The sequence below is a fragment of the Anarhichas minor genome, unplaced genomic scaffold (genome assembly GCF_050575085.1).
Source record: "Anarhichas minor isolate MPS153535 unplaced genomic scaffold, ASM5057508v1 ptg000160l, whole genome shotgun sequence".
Classification (NCBI taxonomy): Eukaryota; Metazoa; Chordata; class Actinopteri; order Perciformes; family Anarhichadidae; genus Anarhichas; species Anarhichas minor.
Window position 1 is genome coordinate 144,855 of NW_027466606.1, and position 11,694 is coordinate 156,548.

The window sequence follows — 11,694 nt, forward strand, 5'->3', positions numbered from 1 at the left end:
TTATGAAGGAAAATGAGTGGTTATCTTTTATTTTTACATCTTTACACATATAACAGTAAAAGAACGACAGCAGATACACAATAAATTCATTCATTTTTGCTATCTTGTTGAACATTTGAATGTATATATGGCTGACTATATCATATAAACAGTGGCTACAGCAGTGATCATTATGTACTAATGTAACGTATGAAAAGGAAGTAGAATTACTCCTGCATAGACACTTTACAGGCCATCTTTTCAGATGAGTACAGTATGACTAAGAACACTGACACCCGCCGCACTCCTATAACGTCTCTCTCAATACGCACGCACACACACAGACACACACACACACACACATGCACTCACACACACACGCACACACACACAGACACACACACACATGCACTCACACACACTCACACACACACACACAGACACACACACACACACACACACACACACACACACACACACACATAAAAGACTACTACTTCATGCTTTCATTTCTGATACTACCAGCTACTTATATGAGTAAATCTGTGTGTTCTTAAACAGTGTTATCTATCGGAGCATATGTGTGTGTGTGTGTGTGTGTGTGTGTGTGTGTGAGGGTATGTGTGTGGGAAAGCATGAATGTCTGCATGGATGAAAGCTACTTCAGTTCTAGGCGGTGCTCGCCGCGGGCTATGTGGGACGAGAACTCGTAACGGTCCCGACTGCGGTGGCCGCACACGTTGCACTCAAGCGGGTCGCGGAAGCCGTGGCACCCCATGTGGATGGTGAACATGACATAGTCCAGGAAGATCACCCTGCAGTGGCCACAGGGGTACACCGCCCCGGGCAGTGCTCCGCCCTCCCCGTCTACCCGCACCACCCGTAAAGCCTCCAGTGGCGACAAGGGGATGGACTGGGCGTGTGGGTGAGGGATGCCGTTCTGGTGATTCAGCCCCCCCAGCAGGTGCCCTAAGCTGTACATTACAGGCTGGGACATCTGGGAGCCGTCAGTGTGGAACGAGTCCACGCCGAGGGGTGGCTGGGTGGCGTGGGGGTGGCCAAGAACCGGCATGCCCATCTTGTGGCCGTTAGTGAGGCCCATGGGGCTGATGTCGCTGCGGCCCAACTGGATGGGGTAGGGCCTGCGGGAGGGAGCTGGGTTACTGTCTGGCCTTGTGGGTTGTTGGTGGGTGTCGGGCCCTGGGGAGCCTGGCGGAGGATCCTTGATGTCAGTTCGGTAGACCAGCTCCCTGTTAAAGCTCAGGTCCAGGCAGACACCATTGTCGCCTAGACCGGCAGCATGAGAAAAAAGAGCACTGAAGACTCCGCAGGAAGACGTTTCACATACTTCATCCAACAGCAGACCCGGAGAAATAGCACAAGCAGCAGTTAAAACAGTTATTGCTTACAGATGGGGAAAGATCTACTAAAGATCCTTATAGGACTCTAAGGGGTCGTCACTTTGGTGTTGACTAAGGACAATTAGAACAATGTGCATCCACGGGTAAACACAAAGGAAACCTGGAACATGCCCGGATCCCAGGACAGAAGAAGCTTTAAAGCATGAGAGGACCCTGAGCCAGCAGTTGAGCTTGGCGGCATGAGAGGACAGAGGGCTGAGAGGAAGCAGGCGACGCAGACGAAGGCCTCTAGTGCAGCTGTACCACAAAGAATAGACAGAGAAGCACCTGCTCACGTTTCTCGCCTCCCGCCTGTTCTCTCTCTCTCTCTCTCTTTCTCTGTGGTTGCAGACATTACTTCTCTTTCCCCCCCTGTGGTTGTCATATTGAAAGATCTCACTTCATTTGTCAACCTGATAGAGACATATAGGAGTTTTTTTCTCTTTTTGTGAGCAGCTTGAGGTATGATTTACGAAACTACAACCCAATGTTCAAGCTTAAGAGCAAACTGAAAATCATTGTGTGTGTGTGTGTGTAGGATCCCAAGGTCAGCTATTCACTTAAACTCATATCTTTAGATCATTCATCCCTCAGAAAAAGCATCTGAGTTTGAATCAAAACCTACAAAGTGAGTAATTACATATTTTACATGTTTCAAGTGCATGTTTCTATCTCTGTCTCTCTCTCTCTTTTTTTTTAAACATGTAGCCATTCATTTAACCATGCATGGTTACCAATACCCACCTACGGCACATTTCTCGCAGAGAATTTAGGACAGTGGCGGCCACTCTGTGGTGTGTGCAGGTATGAGGCAGGTATTCTGCCCTCAATTCCTGTTCCAAGAGATGGAGGCCAGCAAAGACAAATAGACAGACAAACAAGTAGCTTATACAGACAACTTGAAATCATCTACAAAGCAGAAATGCATAGCAAAAAGCACAAACAATGTAAAAATGTCAAAAAGACCACAGCATCTTATAGCTGCACAAGATGATAAAGTTTAAAAATACAGAAGTCAGTAAACAAATATGCATTAACATAAAAATATGAATTAGCAAATAGGTAGATGAACATATCAATCAAACTTAGAAAATGTAGGCATTCATAATCTTTTGTTTTAATCTTAAGTCATGTTAAAACTACAACACTCTTTAATCTGCTTGAGGTCATTGCCTCTACTCGGCCCCTGCGTGTCTGTGAGTTCAGCTGCTCTTACCGGTGAACTTCTGTGGCATTGAGCTCTTCCGTTTGGCTACGTTGCTGGCGAGCCTGTCGAGCAGCAGAGCGCGCTCAGTGCCCATTTGAGTCCTGGATGTCTGGCTGTCCTCTGCTTGACAGGAAGAGAGTGAGAGAGTAAGTGCAACACAGAAATGAGAACCTCTTCTCGATCAAAATTAAAGGCAGTGCACTGTACTGCAACTGTCCACCTGTCAAAGCTTTTGAGGTTGTAAAGTGAAGTAAAAAAAAAAATACCCTGCAAGACACACCAGCTGCTCGAAGCTGAGTCACACTGGGAGGAACAAGATATTAATTTGAGATCAGAAGCTCCTTTGACTTAACTTCCTGGTGGGTTTTTACTTCACAAGTGCAGGAGAGGAGACCACAGGATGAGGATGTACTTCCTCACCACTACGGCACTATCAGGCATAAACTTACGACATTTGGTGACCACAGAAGCAGAGCTTCGTGTGTTGCAACCGTGCAACTGTCCTGTACGTAGAGGCATTTTTTGGGGGGGAGGTTATGTACAGTGTGTCAATTTAACCTCTTCTGTTGATGCGTGGACTTCATTTGTTTACTCTGTATTGTATTGTATTGTATGCATGAAATCAATGTTTACCTTTGCTGCCTTCCTGGCCAGATAGATTTTTATCAGTGGATATTATTTGGTTAAATAACAGTTGAATAAATTAAATTTAGAGGGTTGGTGTGCGCGTGTTGAGCGGCTGGGTTGAAACATTTGCCCTACATATTTGGCTTCCCCTTTGCCGCTCCAGACATTAGAAGCGGTCTTCATACGCTGTGCCTCCAAACCACAGCAGCCATAACCTATTTAGCTGTAATGATGGGGTAACAGTCATAAGCTCATTAATTTAACGAGGCTATAAAAACAGGATCTGCTAGAATTGTGCGCTCCATATGTGCAAATGAGTAAACTGTGCAGTGGTCAGATTACATTAGCAGTTATGTGTGCATACTGTATGTGAAGTGTGTCTTTGTGTGTCCTGTGAAGACATGTAGGAGTTTCAAAGATGTTGCCCGATGCAGCGAGTGTCAGAAAGTGGCTGAGTTCGTACTGTGTGCTCACCTCTCTCAGCGGGGCCTTTGCTCTGAATGTACACATGGCACCTCTCTCTGTGCTCCTCGAGGGAGCTGCGCTGCTTATAGCTGCGACTGCAGTGGTTGCACTTGAAGGGTTTCTCCACTGTGAGCAGGAGTTTCAGTTAATCACCAACACATGAAACATCAACACCGTCTAAATGTTACAGCAAGTATTATTTCCTTAAGTACGCGGTTTCACACAAAACTGATGATGAGCACATTCAGAGACTGTGCAGCGTGTCTGCAGGTAAAACACGTGAACTGAAAGTGAATGAGTAAGTTTCCAGAGTTAAATGAGTAAGACGTCATATGTGATGAGCGTAACCGTATGAGAGTACATGGCAGGTTGTTACTGGAAGAGCAATGCAGGCTCAGCAGACCTCATGTGATTCAAAAGGAGTGAGAAACCAACACCAAGGAGTGACAAACCAACCAACGTGACACTGTGCACAGGTGCATACAGTATCAGTGCATATCAGCTTTACATGTGAGTGAGTATGTGGCTGGCTGGTACCAGAATGGGTGCGCAGGTGCCCGCTCAGAGCATCACGTCGACGGCAGGCGTAGCTGCACATGGGGCATTTGAAAGGCTTCTCCCCGGAGTGCAGTTTGATGTGGCGCAGCAGGTTTCCCTTCTGGGTGAAGGAGGCCCCGCACTGAGTGCAGTGGAATGGCCTCTCACCTAGGTGAGGAAGAAAAACACACCATGAAAAACAAGCCTGCAAGATGACATCTGCTTCTTTTGATCACACAACTTTTTTTTTTTTCTACCACTGTAAATTATCTGCTGCTGCAGATTCACTGTGTTGGGCTGGGTTACTGTTGAACACATTGATGTGGTGTTCAAAACTTATTAAGTGAAAATCTTTTGATACTCTGATATTCATATCTTAAAAAATAAAAAAACAGTTTTTTTTATGATTTACTAATGTTGAACGACACTCTTCTTGTCCCTAGTATTACAGTGGATTGCAAAAAACACGAAATCATTCACCATCTTTGAAAAGGGAACAAGGCAACATCCACTTAGATTGCCAGAAACCTAGAAACAAATGTTCTCACGACTCAAACCACGCAAATGCCAAGAATATTGTGCACCTCACTCCCCGTGTCAAAAACCTCATCCTCATGAGTTCTATCTGAAGTCAGCATTTTTCTACTAGTCAACTGTACTCATCAGTAAAATGATGAGTGTGTGTTAATAGACGACGTGTGTTCATGTGGCTGACAACCACTCTGCACAGTGATAAGTATTACAACATGTGGATAGACAAAAAGCATGCACCATATATACTAGTGAGTTCATTAATTACAGGAATTGCATAATTCAGGGCAAAATAATGACTGTAGATGTACTATGTTATGTTAATCTATCTGTTTACACACAAATCACAAAGTTACTGCATGTGCTTCATATTTAAACAACAACAGAGGATATTTCACAACCTCCTGCTGTCACTGCAGCACTGGTTAGGACATGTGCGTCATGTATAATGCAGACTTGTGAGTTCTTAATCGTAGTTACGCGATCAAACATCTTGACCTAGTCAATACAAGGCGGTATCCACTAGTGCTATCAACAGAGAGACGATTGCGCAACTGTTGTGTTTGAGGTCAGGTGCTTTAGGCTGTGTTCCTGTGCTTTACCCGTGTGGCTGCGTTTGTGCACCAGCAGTACGTTGATGCTGACGCAGGACAGGCCACAGATGTCACAGTTGAGCTTGCCTGTCGTCTGGATGCGAGGGGCCACGGCTCCAGGCACGTAGGTCCCTTCTGCACCAGCCGCTGCTCCTGCGTGGGCGTCTGGCAGGGCTGCGCTGTCGTAACGCGAGTAGTCCACCAGCGACAGGTCCTGTGGCTCATTCAGGGTATCTCCCTCTTCATCACCCTCCCCGTCCCTCTCTTCATCATCGTCCTCCTCATCGAATCCTTCCTCCGTCCCGTCCTCACTGGCCCCCTCCATTTCCTCTTTTAGCGATATCTCTCTTTCTTTTTCAGCCTGAGGGTACTGCTCGTCGTCTTCCATCTCCTCTGCCTCAATCTTTATCACATCTAAGCAAGGAGGAAGCAAGGGAGAATATATTTGGAGTGACATCGGATGCAAACACACATGCAGTGACTGAAACGTGATAAGGAAGAGATAAGACATGTGAAGTGATGTGTAGTCTATATACAACAGTTGATGTTTGTTCTCATTTCCAAATAAGGCACAAAATAAGCTTGATGAGACTCCACTCCAACCAGAATGTAAAACGCTGTCACATCTTTACTTCTACATTTGTGTTTATAGCTGATAGTTTCATATTAGTACTAGTTCATCTCCAATGTGTGGGTATCTTAATTTGGGTTTACGTGAAGTGTCACAAATAGATTCAGAAGATGTGTACACGAGATAAGGGGGAAGGCATTTCCTCTGAATACACAGAAACTAGAACCAGGGCAGGAGAGACAAAGAGCAGGCGCCTCACACAGACACCACCAATTCCTCATCTGCTTTTAAAAAGATATTTCAGATTGATTGTTTATTGCCTGTATCCCTGACACTGAAAAACATTAATCTGCACCACAGCCAGCAGTGCACTGCTGTAATTCTAGTCCAATTCTAGCACATACAAGTTTTTCCTGTTATTTTTTCTTGACCATTTTATCTTAGCCACAAGTCCTTACCCACTGGAGGTCAAACTTCCACACCTTACAGGATCCGCCCAACTGGATTTCAATTTCTCAACCCCACAGCTGTTGACACGCACAGTCCCGAGGCCTGGTTTGCAGGACCTCTCACCTAAACGCTTGCTTAGTGTCAATGTACTCGGTTCCATCCAGAAACCACACTGTGGTCTTGGCGGCGACTGGTGATGAGCTGAAGAGCGGCGCCTTGTATTGTGGAAAGCGCTCAGAGGTGCTATGGAAACTTTGCACATGCAGAGCTCCGAGAGGCCCGATATAGAGTCCAGGGTCTCAGAGAGTGAACCGCAGGCTACTCATCAGATGCAGAGCAGGGCTTTAGGAAGTGCACCCAGTGGAGCAGATGGGTGGCAGTCAGAAAAAAATAGGAGAGCTGTCTGTAACACCACCTTATTTTTGTGACACAGGAGACGCTAAGGCCACAAGTCTGAGTGACATCATTTCCACACTCAAAATATTGTGTGTGTGTGTGTGTGTGTGTAAATATGTTTCTGCCCGGTGTGAGTGTAAACTGCTGATGAAGAAATACCCATAATATCTGACCATGTTAACATGTCACATTTAAGATGAATTAAGATGAATTAAGATGTAAGTTTCATCGGACAATACATGACACTGCAATGAGCAACAAAACCAGACGGGTTGATCTAGCCCACATGTTTCTCATGTTCATGCTCTGGATCTTCCCGAACAGTGTTCAAAGCAGATTGAATCAAATTCTGAGAATGATTTTCTCATTAATTTGCATTGAATAAAACCTAATGATGAGCTCCAGTGCAGGAGCGTTTAACTCTACCCCAGGATAACTAGAACACCTTCATGATGCCTTTCCTGTCTAATCCGTTGGAGGACATACAAATGGCTCTTACTTCATGCACTTGTCCATCATATGTAATCTGTCACTAGTTGATCATATTTAATTACATTTTTTAAATGTTATTATTATTTTAACTGAAGTGAAAGGATAAAACTCCCCCTTGTTTCTATGGGTTTAGAAAATTCTATCACACTTTGAGATACGAAACTATTACAAGCCTTCAGGTAAACATAGAAATGATAGAAACGAGATCATTTTTTGAGTTCCTTTGCTAGACTTTTACTACTAAAATGTGTTTCCAAACAGCAGCGCTTCATTGTATTAATTCACAGGGTTTGTAGCGGTTCGCACCTCAAACTTTTTCCAACGCTTCGGAATGTCAGTGGACAACAAAGCAAGTGTAAGCTGATGGACGGTGTGAGCTCGATGGCTAAAATGCAAAGCGTAATGGAAAGATGTCAATTGCGTGTGCGTGTGTGTGTGTGTGTGTGTGTGTGTTGGGGGGGGGTGTACATACGTGAAGCCGTCACACCTTCAGCACACTGCATTCCATTCTCACTGAATGAATTATCTTCCCTCTCTTCTTCCTCCTCCTGTGGCTTCACATCTGCAACATCACTGCAAACGTCTGAAAAAGTGACACGTTGTGCATGTGCAAATACTCTGTGTTACTTTTTGTTTCATTTGGAGAACTTCAAACCAGTAAGCCACAGCTATCTGTTAGAATAATGGAATATTAAAATCCCTTCACAGACAATAAATGTCTGGAACACAGAAAACTTATGGTCTGTTATCAAATGCAGCCTGCACACATCCAGCTTCAGCTTTCAATACTTTTCAGTCATGTGTGCTGAGGCAGTGCGGTAAGCAGGATGGTGGCAGCTGTGGAGAAACGTGTGCAGCCTGATCTCGTACACTTTCACACTAAAGACAAGGAATCAGACACTCACCCATCCCGTTTCCCTCTGGGGTGGTAAATTCAGGATCTTTGTCTGTGTTCATGATAAAAAATGTTCTGTGGAGAGGAATTACAATATTCATCAATAAGAGACAGTTTGGAATCCAAATGAATGTAATCAGGTCAAGCCACATTACTTCTTATAGTGTTTTCAGAACTAGATCTAAGTTTACACAGTAATACGGAGAGAGAACATCGAGCACATTATAAAAATGATATTTGCTGCATATATTCAAAGTGTGGCCTTTTATCTTAACACATTGACACGAATATACCTTTCTTAAGGTTTTTTCGACACTATTAAAATCCTCCCTTACTATTTCGAAAAAGCAGGTGAAGAAATAGAAGCAACATGTGCATCTCACTGTTCCTGTTGGTGTGACAGCATAAAAAGAAGTTTATTAAAAAAAGATGTGGGTAAAAGCCCACGGTTGATTGCTCAACCCTGTCACTACATTTAGCCTTATGAGAAAGAGATGATGTTCACTGCACATGCACTTCCTGCCAGGTCTGTACATAGGAGCAAGTGTAAAAGCGCTTTCACCACCAACAGCCAGTGAGTCTCCCAACACTCTTAGACAAAGTTTGAAAGTTTATTTGGAAATAAAAAACACAGATGCGCTTTAGAGACACTATATCACTTTTCATTGAACTAATCAAAATTCCCAGAGCACTACTTTTACAATGTATATTCCAAGTGTAACCGTGATTAGAATAAAACCTGCGTAGTTATGTAGAACAGTTTTTTTTTTTATCATTTAGAGAGCTGCAACTACTCTTACATCACATTCAGTGAGGAAAATACAGCAATAACAAACTTCCTCACACGCTCAAAATGAAATGGAATTGAGAAGCGCATGTCAAAACGTGACAATTAATGCCACGGCACTTTTTGTGTTTTATAGTTTGTTGGACGTAGCAAAGATTGGAGTAAAGATGAAATGATCTGACCTGCTTTTTGCTCAGCACCTGGAGGAGACTGCTATGGCAGTAGGAGATTCCACACTCCGCCACTGGACTTTCTCTGAATATGGAATATACTGCGCGCAACGTCACTACGGTGAAGTAGGAGAGATCCCTTAAAGGAACAGGAACATGTTTTGAACAAGGTTGAGCAACAAAGACCAGAGCATGTTCACACAGCAGAGTAGCAACACCACTGATTTAGATTACTCGTCCTTACCGGTTCCATGATCGTAACACAAACACTCCTTCACTAAACCTTAACAAGTAGAGTCTATAAAACTGTGCGTTTATGAGTGAAACAAAGACCTGATTATGGGTTCTGTATCGATTCAGGCGGTCCACAGGGTTCCTGACCATTTAAGGAGCTACCACTCCATCTTGTGGCCAAACTACAACACTACTTTTCATTCGAACTTTTCTCTCCCCAATCAATCACATAAGACTGTAGACACTTTTTAAAAGACCCTATAAGTACTTGTACTGTAGCTATTTGAACATATTTTTATCTCTTGTTCCTGTTGAGTTTAATGTACTTAGGTTGCTTTGGAAAAGAGCATCTGCCAAATGAGAGCAATGTAAGAATGTAGCGTACAAAAAATATTTTTACTTCAACTAGGCCCAAACTTTAGGTATCATTTTAAGTTAAAAATAAATCAACTGAGGAACTCATCTCTTAAAATAACAAAATAACATCACACTATCTGAGCTATTGAGTATTGGATGATGGGGCACTGGAAGAGCGCCAAACTAACTTTCCCCATAGACTTACATTGGGAAAGAGACGTCTGTGAATCAGTGGTTCTTTTTTTCTGTTTTTTGAGGTACATCAACTTGCACAAATGCATGAATAGACCTGGTTTAAATCAATATGTCCTAAAAGTTGTCAAATGCACTAATAGCTGTTCATGTGTATGAGGCAGAGACCGAGGCTGGACCGAGGGCTGGGAGTTTGGGTTAAAAGAAACGCACGGGAAGATCCGGACAATTTTATACTCGAGCACAAGTGCCAGGCTTTGAAGCAAATGTAACATAGTGGTTAAAATGTGGAATTACAAATTTCGTTTCAAATCCTTGCGTGTTTACCTTTGTGTGCTTGCACTTATTCTATAAACCACATAATACGGAAGATTGCAAGAAGATCCAAGTATTTTCCTCTGAATTCTATACTGCGAAGTCAAACTTTTTTTGCTTCATGCACCACTGCTCAACTTTCAAAGCATGCATTCCCCATCTCTCTTTCCCCTTATTTCATATCATCTCTCTATACTTTGGCAATCTAATACAGGCAAATACAGCCCGGAAATAACACCCAAACATTTATTCACATCTATCTTAGTTCTGTTAGTCTGTTTCAGCAATTTACAATTTACAAACTACAGACACACAATAAAATACAGCTCATTGGCACACATCAAACACCTACAGCATGGCTAAGCTCTGAGTAATCACCCTGAATGCCCCAGACTACATTTCATTGTGCAATGTTGTATTGTAAAATGACAATGATAAATCCTTGAAAAACACACACACACACACACCCACGCACACACACACGCACACACACACACACACACACACACACACACACACACACACACACTCACACACACACACAGTAAAACACCTCATAAATGACACATAATGAAACTGCTGGCTCTCTTATGAGCTCCAGGACCAGAGAGCCGCTCTTCTAACTACCAACTGTTTTAGTACACTGTTATTACATTCTGTCAAGCTATTTACTTTATGTTGACCAGATGTAGTTTTTCTTCTCAAATATTTGACTTGCAATTCAAAAAGTGGCTGAATCACAGCGAGGATCTTGACTAATTCCTGATAATTTACCAAGGGACAGATGAGGAATCTGGGAGCAGTGTAACAAACAAACACCCACTGCAGCACCCACCTGAGTGGTGAACGGCCTTGTAAGGCTTGGCTGCGGCCCATGGTCCGCCTATGGCAACCAGCTACCAGACGGAAGAAAAAAGCTGAAAGAAAGCACACTCACAAAGGCATTACAATACATGCTGGGTTTCCATGGCAAAACGGAGGCAAAGGAACACAGGGGAAAAAAAGAGACGTCGACCAATAAAAGCCATGATTCAAAACCTTAAAAGCTGGGTGTAGGGGCATATCTGCACACACGGGCAAACAAGAACAAAGTAACACACTGATTTACATACTCTTTCATGATCGGAAACACATATATAATAAACTGCTCCGGTTTGCAGCGTTGTTAAAACTTATCTTGCAATCTCACTGGTTGGAGGCTTTTTTAGGACCTGTGGGGGTAGGGCGGCAGCAAGGAGGGGGGGGGGGGTTAGACTGTCCGTTTGCCTTTTATAGCTGCCCATTCCAGTTAGTAGCAAGAGAGAGATTTGGGGGAGGACATGATGAGGGGGGGCAACAGCATAGACTGGACTGACCACTGGACGCACACATATGCAATCACACAAATAAACACACACTGAGACCTTGTTGAGGGGGCAGGCATGAGGCTGCTTTGTTGTTTAAACAATGATTCGACCCCAGAGGCACACACGTGCGTGTGTGTGTGTGTGTGTGTG

General features: G+C 43.6%; 1 protein-coding gene across 4 annotated transcripts; it reads right to left on the reverse strand.

Moving 5' to 3' along the window:
• On the reverse strand, positions 1 to 9,360 carry LOC142943926 (zinc finger protein Aiolos-like). 4 transcript variants are annotated; one of them, XM_076085497.1, is made up of 9 exons: positions 9,345 to 9,360; positions 9,113 to 9,239; positions 8,154 to 8,218; positions 7,721 to 7,831; positions 5,427 to 5,753; positions 4,216 to 4,383; positions 3,688 to 3,804; positions 2,596 to 2,709; positions 1 to 1,266 (listed from the first exon to the last, which is right to left on the reverse strand). In XM_076085497.1, the coding sequence occupies exons 3-9, from the start codon at positions 8,203 to 8,205 to the stop codon at positions 638 to 640; spliced, it is 1,518 nt and encodes a 505-aa protein (XP_075941612.1). In that variant the 5' UTR covers positions 8,206 to 8,218; positions 9,113 to 9,239; positions 9,345 to 9,360; the 3' UTR covers positions 1 to 637. The 4 variants fall into 4 exon arrangements, with proteins under 4 accessions (XP_075941612.1, XP_075941608.1, XP_075941611.1 ...); XM_076085493.1 differs by having other exon boundaries at positions 5,349 to 5,753; XM_076085496.1 differs by lacking the exon at positions 9,345 to 9,360 and having other exon boundaries at positions 2,596 to 2,706; positions 5,349 to 5,753.
• Positions 9,361 to 11,694: the final 2,334 nt, after the last annotated feature.